Source organism: Phoxinus phoxinus, assembly GCF_949152265.1.
Source record: "Phoxinus phoxinus genome assembly, chromosome: 2".
NCBI lineage: Eukaryota > Metazoa > Chordata > Actinopteri > Cypriniformes > Leuciscidae > Phoxinus > Phoxinus phoxinus.
In genome coordinates, this window is record NC_136877.1 from 44356149 (window position 1) to 44374628 (window position 18480).

The following is an 18480-nucleotide window of genomic DNA, read 5'->3' on the forward strand; positions in this document are numbered from 1 at the left end:
CTCTATTCGGAAGAGCAAGAGGTGACACCCCCGTCTCATCGCTCTACACACACACACACACACACACACACACACACACACACACACACACACACACACACACACACACACACACACACACACGGCCCATTTGCGCCAGTCTCTGCTTAGTCACACCACCTGCTCTACCCATTTTCCGAATGCACACTCATATACAACCACGATGGCAGCGACAGACGGTGTCCCGCTCCCCCCGACCGCCGGCACCCCGGCTCTGTGTCCCGTTTTTACCCATCACTTTCCATCCCGCTCCTCCCCGAGCGCAGGGCTCAATAGAAGATGACAGCGAAGATTGAATGGCCGTCACAGAAAAAGCAAAAAGACATAATGAAACGATCAATAATACTGAGATCACAGAGGACTGTGTGTGTGTGTGTGTGTGTGTGTGTGTGTGTGTGTGTGTGTGTGTGTGTGTGTGTGTGTGTGTGTGTGTGTGTGTGTGTGTGTGTGTGTGTGTGTGTGTGTGTGTGTGTGTGTGTGTGTGTGTGTGTGTGTGTGTGTGTGTGTGTGTGTGTGTGTGTGTGTCTGTGAGTCTGTGTGAGTCCGTATGGGTCATCCGTCATGGTTAGTGTTTCCTTGTCATGACAGGTTATAATAAACACTCTTTATTAACTCAACATCATCACCTCTGTTTCAAAGGAAGATTAAATGTATCCCAATCTGACACAGAATCACATTCATTTCATGACAGCCAACAGGGCCTGAAGTTTCTGATGACAGTATGTTTATGTGTGTGGATATGTATATAATAATACTATATTTTAATTCTTCATCATCTGCTGGCTCTCTAAAAATTAATATAATATGTACATTAATGTATTATTATAATATACACATACAGTAGTGGCCAAATTATGTCTGACATCTCCACCGTTCAACCAAAAATGTTAACATGGGTTAACACCAAAAATGGGTTAAAGGTTTTGTAAATATTTTGCATGTGGGCTTGGAGTTTATTTCACTGTAAAAAAATATTGTTGGTTTAACTTAAAAAAGGACCTGGTTGCCTTTAAAATTTTGAGTTAATTGAAATTAAATATTGAGTTAATACAATGAGATTGTTTAATCAACAGAAACTCAAAATAGTATAGTTATAGTTAATAGTAGTTATTAATTGATTTGGCAAAAGGAAAATAATGTTGTGATAACAAATCATGAAAATATATATGTTTTACAGTGTTGTGATAATGCAGTGAAACATGCCGAATTGTGCAGACATCATTTCTGACCAGGCTTTCATGCAAAGAAATTATGCAAGATAAAAAAAAAAAATAAAAAAAAAAGAGAGAACAAACAACATATTAATATTTGATTATGTTGTAGGTTTCCTGTGAGCTTTTTTTTTTTTTTTCATAAAACCTGTAGCTGTGGTTTGCCTTTTTTTTGTGTCAATTTTTTTCCCCAGTTTTCCAGTTTTTAAAAAAAGTTTAATGTATTAACTAACATGAACTAACAACGAGCAATATTTATTTATTACAGTATTTTTTTTTTTATCTTTGTTAACGTTAGTACTAAAATCCAGCTGTTCATTGTTTGTTTATGTTAGTTCAGGGTGCATTAACTAATGTTAACAAATACAACATTTGATTTCAATAATGTATTAGTAAATGCTGAAATTAACAAAGATTAATAAATGCTGTACAAGTACGGTTCATTATTAGTTCATGTTAACTAATGTAGTTAACTAATGCAACCTTATTGTAAAGTGTTGCTACCAATATATATTAAATATTTTACAAACTTGTAGGGCCATTAATATGTTAACTTAATTTTTGTACATTAAAATCATAAAGTTGAAGGATGCTTATATGCCTTGTCTGTATATACAACATATTTTCTTGTTCTGTCAAAATTCTGGGCGCTCTCTCCTCAGATCTGGCCAACATCTGATTCAACAGCCACCATTTAGCACCTCACCATGTTCCACGCTGGCGGTCTCACAGGACAGATATCCCCAAAAGGACTTAGCAAATCCAGCCACATGAAGACAGTAAGTCCGTCTCTGATTAGCCATTAGCCCCTGCACCAGAGGGGCTTTAGTGGCCCAGCAGTGCAGCTTCTGTCCTTGTCTCCGTCCTTTCTCTCGACTAATTGGCACAGAGGGGTATCTGACAGGGTTGCAGCCTGTGGGAATAGACATTGACATCTGATCTGATGCTCACTTAAAATCAAAATCAGACTAAACTGCACTGTCGGGCCTTTTGAGCTCCCGTGAGGATGGAGATCTTGACAGCGGCGGCTCAAGGTTTGGGACACTGATGTCAACATTGCAGACAGCTCGTGAAAGATGAAAGCGTGTGGACTGACCATTTTTCTCGGGTTCACTTTTAATAGTTGGTAGCATATCAGTGTCCAGAAGATGTACAGTAAGTGAAAGAGGAAACCTTGATCTGAACTCTAGAACATGTGAAGGCCGTCAAATCTTGTATAAAAGAATTATCACGTTTTTTTTTTTATCCTCTCAGTATAGCCTGAAATGCAATGAAGAATAATAGTTTTCTATTTTAATATATTTTGAAATGTACTTTTTATCCTGTGATGCAAAGCTGAATTTTCAGCATCATTACTCCAGTCTTCAGTGTCACATGATCCTTCAGAAATCATTATAATAGCATTCTGAATTTTTGTAGAAACCGTTATATATGTTTTCTTCATCCTTTGATGGATATAAAGTTTGAAAAAATAGCATTTATTTGAAATACAAATCTTTTTAAACTTTATAAATGTATTTACTGTTACTTTTGTTCAATTTAAGGCATCTTTGATGAATAAAAGTATTAATTGTTAAACTCTTACTAACCCCAAACTGTTAAATAGTAGTTGTAGCTTAGCAGTATAGCTTCATTGGGTTATGGACTGTAGGTTCATGTTTTTGTGTGTGTTTTTAAGAAATCTGTCAAAGTAAGACCCTTGCATGCTCTTTGTATCTTCTCAGTATTAGATTGCTGAAAGATTCATGTCTTTCCAAACCTGTATGACTTTCTTTCTTCTGTGGAACACAAAAGGAGATATTTAGAAAAAATATTGTCCATACAATAAAAGCTAATGGGGTCCAATGTTATCTTAACAAATCAGTGGTCACTAACTACAGAACTTTTTATGATCTCCAATATGTTTTTATTCAATCACATGTCTTTAAAAACCCTGTATGTAAATCAAATTCACTGTATAATGGAAGATTTTTAGATAACTACCACTTTCACTGAAACATCCCCATCTATCTAGCACCGCAAACATTCATGTGAAATATAGTGCACATTACATAAATTATGTTTTTTAATTTTTGCTGATTAATTTTGACAGTCTCATTTCCCATTACTTTCATTATTTAAAAAAGTGCATCCTTCATCCTTTGGCGATCCACTAGACAGCCATTTAAACATGTTTGGAACAACATAAGGAGGAATTAATGATGACAGATTTGTAATTTTTCATTCGATTTTATCCTTGTACAAACATTATAGGAACGTTTCAGAATGTTCACGGAAAGTATAACATCAACTAAAGCGTTTCAGGAAAAAACGTTCTGTGAACAACGTATAAATAGTGTCTTTGTGCTAACATTTTGAGAACACCAGGTAACTTTGAACGAATTTCAACATTACTAGAAGTATGTTTGTTCGTAACTTTGAGAAAACCTTCTGAGAACGTGCCCTGTTAGCTAGGGGTGAACCAAGCAGATCTCACAGAGATTACTGAAATCACAACTTTCTTCCAAATTACGGTAGGCTTCTACAGTAAATACTGTGGCTAAAAGTGAATGCCAAATGAGTTCATGTATAGGCTACTCTTTTAGACTGAGTGGCCTCCTTTTTTCCCCCAGCGTCTTCCTCTTTTTATCTGATTCGTATCCATCTGAACAAGATTTGTAAGAAGTTTCCCATCCCATTCTTGTGGTGGCATCCCTCTATCATCCTCTCTGAAAAGAAACGGAGAACAGAAACCACAGTGAGACTTGTATCACAGTCGGTCAACTCCTAAGCAAACAGCTCGGGCCTAATGACTTGCCCATCTTCTCCACCTCTCCAATTAGGTTCAGTCATGGGGGGTGAGAGAGTGTAGTCATTCTAATGCCTGCTAATCTCTAACACACACACGGCCCTCGCTCTCACCAACACGGGCTGGAGATAATCATCGAACCACCCAGGCAGCGAGAGTGTGAGTGTGGAGGAATGAAACGTTCCCAATCCCAGCAAACCTTCTGGGCTATAGGTTCCTCGTCAACCAATAAATGGGGAATATGCAAATGCTGATTTGGTAGGAGGGGTCCTGTAGGGTTATAGGGATTAGCGCTTGTTCAGCTCAGCTCCCTGCCGAGCAAGCACACTAATACAGGTGTTGGTAAATTGTTGTTAGCCTCCAGCTAATTTGGTTCCTTTCACTGTGCCATTGTGCTAGCGGTCTGGCCATTTGTAGTTGTGTTTGTTCATTGGCAGGGAGATTTCTCAGTTCTGTGGTGGGTCTGATATGATCCTCGGCTTGGTTCAGAGTCCACACTCTTGGCTACTTTGGATCTTCTTAATGAGGCTTTTAAAGCCAAAGTCTTGCTGAGAGGACACTGCGAGACCGGCAAGATGCAGATTCTGAGACAATCTTCCTTAAGTCCTTCTTATCAGGTTTGTTTAGTATGAATTTTGAACAAACTCGGCTGAAGAGATTGTGAGAAGATCACAAGGCAGTAATAACGCTTACATTTTGTATTTGTAAGGAAAACTATGCCATTCATACTCAAATCTGATGTGGGAAAGAGTGTAGAGGTTAGCGACTTAGCATGTTTCCAGACGAGAGGTTGAGTTGCACACAAAGCTGTACCTCAGAGAACATCGGCGGTTCAAAGAAGTCATTAGGATAGTCCAGACGTGCAACAAAAGGGAGATTTGAAGTCTGCAAACAGGACTGATGGAGAAAACCTAAACCAAACAGAGATATCCTCTAAGAAGCTTTCTATTATTATAGTATTTGATATAGAAAACAAAAGGCACAGTACATAGTTTTTCTCTTGGGAAAATCTGGGAATCACCCAAACCATGATGAGAATAAAACAGTGTAAAACGGCTGATTCTACACTTCTCTGAATTGTATTTTATTTTATTTTTATTCAAAACCAAAAGCATCATCCATCCATCCTGTTTTCAACCAGATGAGAATTCATACAGTAAGTACTGTAAGTACTGTGGTGATTTCATATGAATTCATTCAATCTGACTTTTAAAGAAAAAACATATGATTTGTATGACGGTCCACCCTAAACCTAACCCTCAGGAGGGCACGAGAAGATCGTACAAAGATCGTACAATCAATCAAAGTTTGTAATCATACGGAGTTTGCCCAGCACAATCACTATCATTCTTGAACATCACAACCATGAACAGCAGCAGCTACAGCAGTACTGCAGAAATATTTGTATTTATTTATTCAATACATTTATTTTTGTAGAAATGCGTTACATGTTAACTGAAAATTCACAGTTGCTTGTCATGGAAGAGCAATAGGAAGAATAGTGTGGTGGTGTTCAGGGAAGACATAATAGAGTGTGTAAAAATGAACAAGCAACTGTACATTTTCAGTTTACATTTAACACATTTCTGCATAAATAAATGCTCTGTATAAATATATATATTTTTTTTGTACAGTATTGACATTTACAAGTAAATTTGTACCTGCTGTTGAAATCTAAAAAGCTCAGTGTGACAAACAAGAACATTCAGCTAGATATTCTTGTATTGTATATGCAGTCTACAATGTATTTTTGCCCATCTAAACACCTTGACCAGTGTGGCTCACACAATGACAAAAACACACTTTTTATTTTGGTGCCATTGTTCAGACACAAATACTAGGTTTTGAAGCATGAATTAAATGTTTTGGGTGAGTTACTACTGTACATTATCAGGCATCCAATATAGTTCTGATGTTCCAGCAAACAGTTGTGACAGTTGCACTTACAGTTTAGGGAATGTTAAATCTGTTGAGAAAAACGTAAGCTTTATAGTTCGCTGAAAAGTATTTGCTGGTATTTCAAAGAACTTACCGAGCTTCACTTTTCTGGTAACAGAACTGAAGATCTGATGTAACATAAACAACTTTTCTCCAAAGAACCACAGCAAGCTCAAACCTAAAATACTGCTAAATCTAAGATGCTACAAATAACCGTGAAGGAACCTGTTGTTTTTAAAAAATAGCTTGTTTTGGACATTAAATGGCATGTATTATTCAGCCTCCGATCCTGAATAGTGCTCACTGGGATCTCTCGACTCCTATTTGATTCATTTGCACGTTATGCATTATGTATGACGTTCTCTCTAACTTTTTAACTCATCTTGTGTAAGTAATTTCTTCAATTAACTGTGTAAACTTTCTTTTAGACAGTTTTCAGTACCTCCCCCACTGAAGAAAATAACTCTGGAGATTCAGTTGATGAAGCCGAACCTACAAGAACAAATGTCCAGCCCTGTGCTGTAATACACTTCACCTGTCTCCTCCCATTGTAAGCTAACGTATCTGAGCTTTACACAGCAGGCCGGACAGATGTGCTAATGCATTTCCAAGTATTATGTGATCCTGCTGTGTCCATGGCAGGGGCCTGATCTACGATCCCGTCTCCCTCTGTGTTGGGCCGATCTAATCTGTTTGTTCATTTAATTACGCCATTGTTTTGGATGAGCTGGCAGGAAGCCTGGTCAAAGCAGGTCTGAGACCAGCTTAGCTGATGGCATTTGGGCCACAAAGCCGAGCTGAGCCGCATTGATACTAAGCCTGGATCGGCCGCTCTGCCAGCACTGACTCAGGGGGCATTTACACGATACCGGCTTCAACTAAAAACGGGAAGCTTTCTATGCGTTTTCGCCGTTCATTTACACGACAACGGGGTTTTCGGGGCCTACAAAAGGCAAACTTTTGAAAACGGGTTTCAAAATGCCATTTTTTTTTAAACGATACCGATATCGTCTCAGTGTAAAACCGTGAATTTGTGAAAACAGTGATGTCTTGCACATTTTTACAAAGTGACATTTTTACATGCACATATTTACAAAGTGGCATCGCCAACTACTGGCCTGGCATGAATACTACAGCGTTTTTAGCCGTTTTCGTGGATCAGTGTGAACGTGGATCGTTTTGACAGCGTGAAACTTTTCAAAAACCTTTCGGTGTTTTGTACACGAGTACTTACACTAAGTTCTAAGTTATCTGTTTAATGACTAGTGGTAAAGTATAGTTATGTAATTGACTGCACAAAACTGTGCTAAAAGAGCCATATAGTCACTTTAATATGATGTCCACATGAATAATAGATGATGAAATTAAGAATAAGGATAAATGGTGAGGAAATTTGTTCATTTTACTAACATGATCAAATGCTCATTTAATAATTTCTTCTCCTTCCGATTGTTTTTTCGTGTGATATAATAAATTAGTGTTGTAGCGTGGACTAAAATATGATGCATTTGAATGGCATCAATTAAACATTGTGCAAAATGAATAATGCAAAATCTATTTAGCTGATTTTTCTGGTAACACTTTACAATAAGGTCTCATTTGTCAAAAATATGTTTTACCGTTATTCTATGAAACCTTTCTCATTTTGACAAATGTATCAAGATCCCTTGCAGGTTGAAGTCTGATATGGGTCATGGGGTGACCAGGCCAGTCGTTGTTAAGATTATCTGACATGCAAATGAAAAATATAACAATGCAAAGGAGTCAAGTCTAATGATGTCGCTCCTGTTCAGCTCCGGGATTGTGAAGCCTGTGATGCCTGCACCTCTGGGACTGCTGAAGAATTAGGCTCACATTATTGGACAGTCCTTTTTTGACAGTAACTGACAGTTGCATTTGACTATAAAGGCCATTGAGGTCTAATTAAGCTAATCCTCACCCGGGGATCAGCTGGGATCGGCCTGCAAGCCGCAGTCCCTCTGTGCCAGGTCCCCGGTTCTGTTCCTGAAACCTCCCCGTCCCCGCGCAACCACTTGCCACTTGATTCGCCCTGGCGTCCCAAGCCGCCCGCCTCCTCTTTGGCCCCTTGCAAGCTGCAGATCCTGCTAAGGTGCTACAATGAGGAGCAGATTGTGCTGTCAGGCTCCATTAATGGCCATCATTAGCATCACACTCAAGAGTCAGTGGCTCTGCTGGCTAAGCCCTCTGTGTCAGTGCGCATGTTTCAATTGGCCAGGATATGGGACATATTGCACTACAGTGGGGCATTAGGCCTCCTGTTTCTGTGTATTCTGGATTAGACATCTCGAGTTTATCTTAAAGGTTTTAGAGATTTGGAGCACAGTATGCGGCTTTTTTATGGTACATTGGATATTATGGTATTTAATGTACAGTGCTGTCCATAAGTCTGAGATAAATATTTTGGATTTAAAATCTAATTTAGAGCTGGAAATAAACAAGATTTTAGGAAATATGTTAAACTAATGAATGTTATGAATTAACATGAATAAGACGGTCACTCATTTCTACGTTTCTCAGATTTTACACAAACTTGTGGAGTTTATGCAGCTCAAGTGCTGTTATCATTAAAGCAAAAGAGGGACATACTAAAATACTAAGAAATGTTCACTTACTGCACTGATATATATATATATATATATCACCTTAGCCATTTGGAACCCAGTTTTTGATACAAATTCAAACTTTATGTTGGGATTTACATACATTCTAATTTCAATTGTAATATTTTTTTTTTTTAAAGGAAGAACATATTTTTTCAACAACAAAGCATACTAAAACCTATAGACCTAATTTTCCATTTTATTTTGTATATATATATATATATATATATATATATATATATATATATAATTATTTTGTAAATATTACATGTTTGGCACTCCTGAGTTTCTTTAACCTTTTTGAATGAGCCATGCAATGTGTCACATGTACAGAAAGGCGTCAGTGAAAAGATTTTTGAAAGTTTCATCAAAACTTGATAGCATAAGCTTAACATTTATCGCTCACGATCTGTAACTTATTTCCTAAAATTCTTTATTGCGAAGTGTAGTGAGAGGTCTGGTTTTGCTGAGTTATAGTCAGAAGTAAAATGCATGACTTCAAGTCATATCAAGCTGTTTTGACATTTAAAAGTGTGGCTGTAAAAAGTGTTTTTAATGACAACCCTCCCCTGAACCCCAGCATGGCCTCAATCGCATTTCCTACATACGTTCATCTGATCGAAGTCAGCCCACAATGACTCAACATGTGTGTATGACAGCGGCCTACACAAAGTCATCTCTCCTCCGCGGGCTGCCACAAACCCCCACCAAGACTGGACAATAGGAAGCCATTTTGATTCCACTCAGTGGTAATTAACAGACTATACTCCGCTGGCATCTCTGGGGCTCACCGCGGTCGCCCTGTTACTGTCAGGACAGCAAGATACAAGTCTTTTGTCTTAAGCTGCGAGGGGGATGTGGATTCCTTCATGACGCATTTTGTCATTCTTCCCTCTCCGCGACGAGATTGGTTTAAGCTCGATAATAGAAAAAGAGCAGCTTTTCAGAGAGAGGCTTTAAGATAAAAAAAATCAGCAGGGAAAATTCATTCATTGCATGAGCAGATCCAGGTGCACTGTGGGTTGCTTTCTGAATAACACTTCCTTACTTGTACTTTACAGTAATTTAGTTCTACAAGTTGCTGAACAAACTCATCCTTAGAAGAAGATGTTCTATATATATATATACAAGGTTCTGTCAGGCGCTTTAAATACACTGTGAAAAGAAGTCGCTGCCTTAAAATGTCAGTACAATCAACTTGGATGTTTGAGTCATTTCAACTTAAATTACATTAAACTGACTTCAAAAATTTGTTGAAACTTGTATAACTTATAAAAAATAGTTGAAATTGCTAACTTATTTTGATGAGTTAAACTGATGAGTAAAAAACATATGTTGTCATAACTTATTGATCATGTTTTTTTTGTGTGGAAAAAATAATATTTTGGCATTCCACCATGGGATCATTATGGATTTAGTTACAAATTAATTCATTTTAATTCATGCTGATGATGTTACCATTTAAAAAGGTTCTCATTAAGGCTACCATTTGTACTAATAGGTACAAGAGGTAACGCCCCATTGACGGCTTTTGTACCTTGTTTTATGTACTTGGAAAAAAAAGGAAATAACCCAATAAACAGGAAATTATTATAATATTTAAGACCTTTTTGGCATATATGGTTCTTTAAAACTGAGCCAAGAACCCGATTCTATATAAAACCCCATTGAACCTTGTTTTCTGAGTGAAATGGCTGCATTAAAAGATGGTTGATTAAACATGACTCATGCAAAAAAACATGATTCTATATATGTAGAGCTATTTTCTGTTTTTCTTAAAGATTTAAAGAAAGAATAATGAAAGCTGATATCCATAGCCTTTAAATCTCCACTACATTTGTTCAGTAACATCTGAAAGAGCAGGGTTGTCAGCTGACATATGGGTCTATTCATACTAGCGGCCAACAAACGTTTGAACAAGAGGTGGAATTTAAACAGTTGGAGTCTTGTGAACAGACAATACAATCTGCTTTAAAGGATTGGCACATATGGTGTGGCCTTGTAAGCTATAAAGGAAAATGGTCTCATTCACAAATTTTGATATGTTTTATGACACTTGATGCAGTTTTGAAATGCATGTATTGGTGTTACTACTCCATTTAAGGACTTGAATCTCACTTTCCTCTATTGTAATAGTGCAAAATGTGCATGGTTGGATTGTACTTTCGGGAAGGATAGCCTTTCCACATGGGTTACAGACATGATGAAGCAGAAATAAAAGATTAAACAGAAGGAGGCAAGCATTTTTTGTTTCACCGTCAAAAACATAATAGTGGCAGCCAGGCAAGGGAAAGCTCAGATACAATGATCTTTAACTTGTACTGACACCTACTGGTGAGGAGAGGGCATCACACAAAAGCGTGTCGGTTACTGATGGCATTGTAGAAATACATTATTTGATTCAAGGTGATAAAGTGAGTCAATTTTTTTCGGATTATGTGATCTCAACATGTGTGCCAGCATTCCTTGAAAAATAGGCTACAACTTTTTCTTTAATCAGTGATATGACATTTTAAACTTTTTTTTATTTTTAGATTATTACTTTACTTTTGAAATATACCCCAAATGTATAAATGATCAATGAATGTATTAATTATTTTGTTAAAATATAATTATTTGAGTAAAAATGTTTTTAATTAGTAAAATATGCTGTTTCAAAATATTTAAAAAAAATAGTTGTGTGATGATCAACTTAAAAATAAAAAATGTCACATTGAGAGACAAAGTTGCAATAAAGATAAATAAAATTGCAATTGTGAGATATTAAATGTAAATATGAAAATAAGTTATTTAAAAATGTAAAATAAATTTGCCATATAATTCCTTGACAGATATAAAAAATGATAATGAATTGTATAGGCTACAAATAAAACTAACAATAGCAATTAGGTGTCATTCACTTGTACCACTTGGACTCCTAATTATTGATTTTATTGGCTTAATGTGCAACATAATACCTACATATACTGTGCCATTATTTTCCTCTTTATTTTCCTCAATAAACACACATTGTTTATTTGTTCCATTTTTGCAGGTAATATGAGGAGTTCAATAAAAAGCCTAAATTCAATCTGTTCATCATATAAAGCGATCGTGTCTCTTCAGAAAATTTTGACTAAACCGCTCAATTCATATGGATTAGTTTTTCATCTCTTCGTGGACTTAGCATCAAAGTGGTGATTGTGTGCATAGATATGTCTATGATTGTGTGGCTGACAGAAAGCTCTCAGATTTCATCAAAAATATCCTAATTTGTGTTCCGAAAATGAACGAAAGACTTACGGGTTTGGGACGACATAAGGGTTGAATTTTTTGGTGAACTCTCTCTTTAAGTAATTGTCTTGCTCGTGTCCAGTCGTGCTCGTGCATTTCTGTTTCAAAACAGTTGCAGCGCTGTGTATGTACACGTTCTGCGCATGCGCCGTGTTAAACGAGACCGTAACAAGGAAGAAGCTTCAGTGTACCAACTACCTATCCTCTGTTTATCGAGCCTGGCATGAATATATTTCAGTGTAACTGGGGTCAAACCTTAAGCTTCTTCTCTGTTTTTGTTGTAGCCCTTGCCGCTGTTTTTCAGTATCTGGAGAATTCAGAGACTGTCGAGATCCCAAGGTAAAATATTCATTACGGACTACTATCACTTCTACACTATATTACTATGCAATACTGGTTGCTTTGGTGCAACATTGTTGCTTTGTCGCAACATTGTTGCTTTGTCCTGCTTGTACTGATTGCATTTCCAATATTTGTCTCGCTCATAGTAGCCGACAGAACCACACATTATAATGATAATGCCATTTCTTTCTTCATTATTGTGAACATGGTCAAAAAAGAGATGGTAATAATAAAAGAGAGCATGTGCAAAAACAACATCAACAAAATTGCACTAAAATAATGAAAAATAACGATAGAAACGAACAATAATAGAAAATATAAGTACATTGATTGCATGCATGAAATAAGCTCTCAAGTGGCTGGGTTCAGAGTTCTTCTCAGATATATATTTTAGCACAGTTGCTATTAATATTTCTCCGATTTATTATTCAGGTAACTTATTTACCACACCTCTGCTGAAACTGCTGTTCAAATATCACTAGTAAAAAAAACAAAAAAAAAAAAACAACGAGTTGCTGGTTGAATTTCGCTTTGAGGAACAACTTGATTGTCTCCCGAAGCAGTTATTATAATTAATAGCAAATCTGTTCATTCTAGTTCACATGTGCAAATTTTGCAGTGTCATTGTGATGTTGCAAGATTCAAACGGTTGTGCAATAATTTCTTCATTGCAGAATGGATCTGAAAGCAATGGAAGAGAATTACCGGCAGAAGAACAGAACGTGTTTCATTCTCGGCTCTTCTGGCGAGACTGGAAAGGCGCTCTTGAAAGAAATAGTGGAGCGCAACATCTTCTCCAAGATCACTCTCATTGGACGAAGGCAGTTAACCTTTGAGGATAAAGCCTATGAAAATTTGGTAATGTGCCAAGTTTGGTAATGTTCTGTTTATGTACAGTAGTCCAAAAAGAATACCATTGTATTGCATAATAAAAGATCTGGGACAAGAGTTTGTGTTTGCAGATGACATTTGTTTTTTTTAGTGTTTTCCATTCATTAGCCTTCTTCCTCTTCTCTTCAGGTGCAAAAGGTGGTTGATTTTGAGAAGTTGGAGGAGTACGCTGAGGCTTTTCAGGGCCATGATGTGGGATACTGCTGTTTAGGAACAACCAAAGCCAAAGCAGGAGCTGTATGTTTCAGATATCATCTTTATGGACTGTATTAATGCATGCAGTACTTTTCTCCAGAACCTTAGTTGATAATGCCTGAAATTAGGGTCTGTTTCAGCTGTTTCAACTCAAAAAAAATCTTATACATAAGACAACTTTTGTATAATCATTAATCAAAGATCATTATTGGGAATGCTGAAAAATGGCAATGTAAGTAAAGATGAAAAACGCATTTCTCTATAGCCCCTTTCACACAGATTCCAGAAAATACACGAATAATCGTTTGATTTTGGTTAATTCACACTGCCAGTGATTTTCCGGGATCTGTGAGTGTTCACACACATCCTGGTGTAAGATATCAGACACGCGTAAACCCATAAAGACACGCGATGTCAGGATGATACGTGTAACGTACGCATCGAAAACATGTACATTAACGCATCGCGTACCGTTCCACAAAGCTGGAGAACGATCTCAGCTTCAGTGCGGATAGTAAGGAGCTCCTGGTCTCTGCTTCGTTCCAGCTTGCAGACATTTTTCCATTCTTTCTTTGTTGACGACGAACACAAACTTTCTTCTAAGAGCAACAGAGTCGTGAGATGGCACGTGCGTCATCACTACGACATGTCCCTTACGGCATTGGTCCTGGCTTTTGTTCACACAGGGCGCGTTCCGGGACTGATCCCGGCAATGTTACTAGGTCCCCAACCCGGGATCAATCCCGGGACATGTTTGTGTTCACACAGAAGGCACTCTGGCAATTTCCCGGGATAAACGCGCTGTGTGAAAGGGGCTTATAGTTCTCAAAAACAGTTGTTTTTCATACAATGAAGGAGATCAACAGAAACTCAAAATGGTGTGTTATCTGAACCACAGAAATGATTTAAGTTGATTTGACAAAATCATGAAAGTATTTTTTTTACAGTGTGCTAAGATGCATCCATACAAGTTCATTTCATGTTCCTTTCCTGTGGTAAATTCTGTTAAAGCAACACAAAGGAAGATTTTTTTATCTTAAAATAATGTTTCCAAAATCGTTTCAGTGGTTCATCAGGTCGTAACAGGGTGAAAGGCACTTCTGCCTCCGCTTTGTGGTCCTTTATCGGCTATAACCACACTATGTAAGATCACATTTCTGTAGTTCTAATGAGACATTAGAAAACTACAAATTTGACTTGTTTTACGTCAAGTGTTACAATAGTCATTATTTAGTTTTTCTTCGTTTCTGATGTCGCAATCATACTTTTTTCATATAATCATATTTACGACAGCGGTAATGGACAATTCTGCTTCCAACCTGTAGGGCGACCGCAGAGGAAAAGTTCCTTGGTGTTGCTTTAATTGCATGATGAATAACGTAACTTATTCCATTTTTAATGTGGCTACAGGAAGGGTTTTTTCGGGTGGATCATGACTACGTACTCAAGTCCGCAGAACTCGCCAAAGCAGGAGGTTGTTCCCATTTTCACCTAGAATCCTCCAAAGGTGCCGATAAAACCAGCAGCTTTCTCTACCTGAAAACTAAGGTACTATAACACCCAATGCAACATACGGTCAGCCTAGATTTGTTTGCACAATCTTGTGTTTTAATGTACTTCAATCCAAGTTCTGAACAATGCAGTAACTCTGGTGTATTTACAGGGACAGGTTGAAGCAGAAATTGGAGACCTCGGCTTTGAGCGTTTCTCCGTCTACCGACCAGCGTGAGTCCTGGACTTTTTTTTTTTTTCCTGAATTGCTGAATTAAAATCTGTTGTAATTTCTGAGGTCATACATATTTGTGTATGTTGTGCATATCTGCTTGTTCAGATATTTTTAAATCATCATTTGTTTTGTTGCTCATATTTGGTTGTTTATTTCTAGGGTGCTCCTAGTGGACAGGCAGGAGAGCAGGCCGACTGAGTGGATGGCCCGGACATTTCTCGGTGCTTTCTCCTCCATGTTCCCTACCGCAATGTCCATCCCCATCACATCAGTCGCTAGAGCTATGCTTGCCAACACACTCCAAGATGGAGAGCAGAAAGTGGAAATTCTTGAAAACAAGGCCATATACAATCTGGGTAACATTGGAGACAAAAAATAACACTTTAATTTCCACATATTTAAATTAAGTGCAATTCTGGCGTGGTGTGATTCGTGAGCAAGATAAGCCAAAATGTTATTTTAATGCGGTTTACTTGAATTCTATTATCATATTGAGTATTTTAAAAACATATTTAAAAATGTTGAGCACTACTTTGTTCTAAATAAGGGTTATATGTGTTTTTCTATGCTTCGCTTTGGATTCTGGTGCTTTTTTTGTTATTTAATTGTATATGGATCTGGAAAAAAATAAATTATATTCATACTTGAATACAACTATTGTGTATAGAAATATTATTGTGTGTTGTGTCTGAAAAGTGGATTAAAACATTCAACTTTAGTTGGTCATGATCAGTTTTGGGTGTAATGCATTACTAATTATTTTTTTCTATATTAAGTAAGGGATTACTCTTAGTAGCTTAATTAGTTACTTCTGATGTACTTTAAAGACAATAGAACAATTATAGGCCTACATAAAACAATATTGGATTTAGCATCAACATTTAGCATTGTCTACTGTTAAAATTTATGTTTTTAATCAAACCTTCTCCCTTTAAATACGTTATAATACAATAATAATTTCTGCAATTTTATATTATTAGTTTAAAAGAATTAAAAGAGCAGTTTCATGTCTATCCTTGTGTTGTTCAACTGCAGGTTAATATGGGAAGTAGTAAGTAATGCAATACTTTTTAGAGAGAGGAATTAGTAGTGATCTGATTACACTGTTGATGTAATTAGTAGTTAGTAATTAATTACTTTTTAGAGTAACTTACCCAACGTCATGATGAAACATAATTTGCCCTAATATTCACAACTTCACAAGCATTTATTAGCGTTAGATTGACTGACATTAAATGTACGACACCGCATAACTGCACATACTCTACGAGCTGTTCAGCATATACAGTTTAGTTGCATTCAGAACATCTGTTTTTGAACGTGGCAACTTCAACTGCTATTTATTAACACATAATCCAACTTTATGATTCTGAGATTATTTTAAACCACACTGAAAGATTAAAGCTTTTCCTTCCTGTCTAACTTATCAATTAAAAATGTACACACAAAATGTGAAGAAATAAACAAAAGTTAGTGCACAATTTAAGCACAAGCCTTAAAATAAAAATATTATATTGTTATATTTTTATAAGCCTTACGATACTAATTATAATACAATGTGAAGGCAACTGAGTCCAACGTTTTGACTGGTAAGCAGTGAGTGTTATTCTAACCACACAGAGAGACATGTCTGGTTTAGTCATTGTGTTGAGTTGAAGAGGAAACTACATAAATGACTTCTTGATGTTTTATTAGTAGGTTACAGAAAGAGACACTGAGGTATTTGAGTCTTCTTTTGCCACATGTGCTGCGTATCATTATTGAGAAAACAGCGACCTCACATGGTGATAACAGGGAAGTACACCTGAATAAGAATGACCCGGATGGGAAAAACTCGAATTCAAGAGAGCGACTACAACATGGCAGCGTACACAGGTACACGTGAATGTTAAAAATGTGATGTATATATTTGCTTTAACTTATGATGCGATTTAAACTACCTTAATGTAACGAATCCGAAGAGTGTATTTTTAATCCTAGAGGATTTTTTTTTCTAAATAGTGTAATTCCGCTACCGCTAATTAACGTTATGTCAAAGGTTCTGACCGGTTGTTTAGAAGATGTTGTATGGATGTGTGATTTAAGACTATGTCATTGTTTCGTGCCACGTAGGTGATAATGTGTGTGATGATGTTCCCGAGCTGTCTGACAGTGATGAAGAACAGTGGCAGTCAATGGAGGAGGGATCTGAACTCACAACAGTCCTGTGTGTGCTGTGTGACAGGTGACATTCAATACAAACCACTCATGATTCTTCCTGACAGAAGCAAATCTGAAAGATGACTTACTAGAGACAGATTTTGTGGATTGTGATCCGCTCATGTTTGTTTCAAACTTTTATTGTCTAATATCTCCAAATATGAACATTTCTAATTTAGTAATTACATAATTTAATTTAATCTTTTAGTTATTTACGATAATAGTAATACTGATTTGAACACTATGAATATTTATTTATTTAGATTAGCAAAATTGTATGTCTCTTCATGTTTAGTTCAGTCAGAATTTGTATTTTTGAGTGAACTGATCCTTTAACAGCTCAGTACATGTCAACTTATTTTTCTACCGGTGGGATGAGGGGTTTATGTGCTCATGCATGTGTCTCACTTTAAACAGGACTCTCACCTCTGTGTCTGAGACATTACAACACTGTAAGGCAGATCATGGCGTGGATATTCCAGAACTTGTTCAAAAACACAGTAAGTTTTCCAAACCAAGGAGTTTTCTGAGTGATGTCTGATGTATCTTATATATAATGTTTTAATTCCTCTTTAGGGCTTGATGATTATAGCTACATTCAGATGATAAACTACATTAGGACTTCAGTAAGTATCCATTTCATTCATATTTCATATGGTTCAAGTGGATATTGGTGACAAGATGAGTTGAAGCCTGACTAAGTTTGTGTTGTGTTGGTTTTTTTCTTTTTCTTTTTTTTTAGAAATGTTCTGCAGAGAGTTTGTTACTGGCTTCAAATGGCCCAGTGCCTTGGAACAGTGATGAATATATGAAGCCAGTATTACCAGATGACCCATTACTGCAGATAGGTATGATAATTATTATTTTTGTCTAATTTCTAAAGACAAATTCTCATCCATATATGTTTACACACACACACACACACACACACACACACACACACACACACACACACACACACACACACACACACACACACATACTGGTACGGGTGCTTTATAAGGACTTTTCCCCCTAAAAAGATCCATCCTGGTTTATGGGGACCCACCTTTCCCTTTGTCATAGACATTAATAAAAAATATTAAACTGCTCCTTATGGCATGGGGTAAAAATCTGACTGCTCAGAATTTAATTCTAATGAAACAGTCTGGTAATATGAAGACCTGACAAACTAAAGCACTGTAAGGACTGGGCAGGAGTGGGCGTTTCCTGATTTAATTATGATTTATGAGGACTACCCTGGTTTATCTGGACATC

At 36.9% G+C, this 18480-nt stretch overlaps 3 protein-coding genes across 5 annotated transcripts in view; 2 read left to right on the plus strand and 1 right to left on the minus strand.

Moving 5' to 3' along the window:
* The window catches only part of htatip2 (HIV-1 Tat interactive protein 2), a 40178-nt gene extending 24423 nt beyond the window's left edge, over positions 1-15755 (plus strand). The window contains exons 4-10 of one of the 3 annotated variants that reach the window (XM_079591665.1): positions 1913-2029; positions 12155-12209; positions 12887-13070; positions 13233-13340; positions 14709-14846; positions 14962-15023; positions 15184-15677. In XM_079591665.1, coding sequence (XP_079447791.1) covers positions 12888-13070; positions 13233-13340; positions 14709-14846; positions 14962-15023; positions 15184-15403 — 711 coding nt within the window. In that variant the 5' untranslated portion in view covers positions 1913-2029; positions 12155-12209; position 12887 and the 3' untranslated portion in view covers positions 15404-15677. Of the gene's footprint in view, positions 1-740; positions 2030-11926; positions 12210-12886; positions 13071-13232; positions 13341-14708; positions 14847-14961; positions 15024-15183 lie in introns of those variants that run through there. The other 2 variants (XM_079591666.1, XM_079591664.1) reach the window with 2 other exon arrangements.
* The window catches only part of csrp3 (cysteine and glycine-rich protein 3 (cardiac LIM protein)), a 347838-nt gene that overhangs the window by 248098 nt on the left and 81260 nt on the right, over positions 1-18480 (minus strand). The gene's annotated exons all lie outside the window — the stretch shown is intronic.
* Positions 16811-18480, plus strand: part of prmt3 (protein arginine methyltransferase 3) — a 74023-nt gene continuing 72353 nt past the window's right edge. The window contains exons 1-5 of the mRNA XM_079593590.1: positions 16811-16899; positions 17137-17248; positions 17641-17723; positions 17800-17849; positions 17966-18071. Of these exons, the coding sequence (XP_079449716.1) occupies positions 16839-16899; positions 17137-17248; positions 17641-17723; positions 17800-17849; positions 17966-18071 (412 nt within the window). The 5' untranslated portion in view covers positions 16811-16838. The remainder of the gene's footprint in view (positions 16900-17136; positions 17249-17640; positions 17724-17799; positions 17850-17965; positions 18072-18480) is intronic.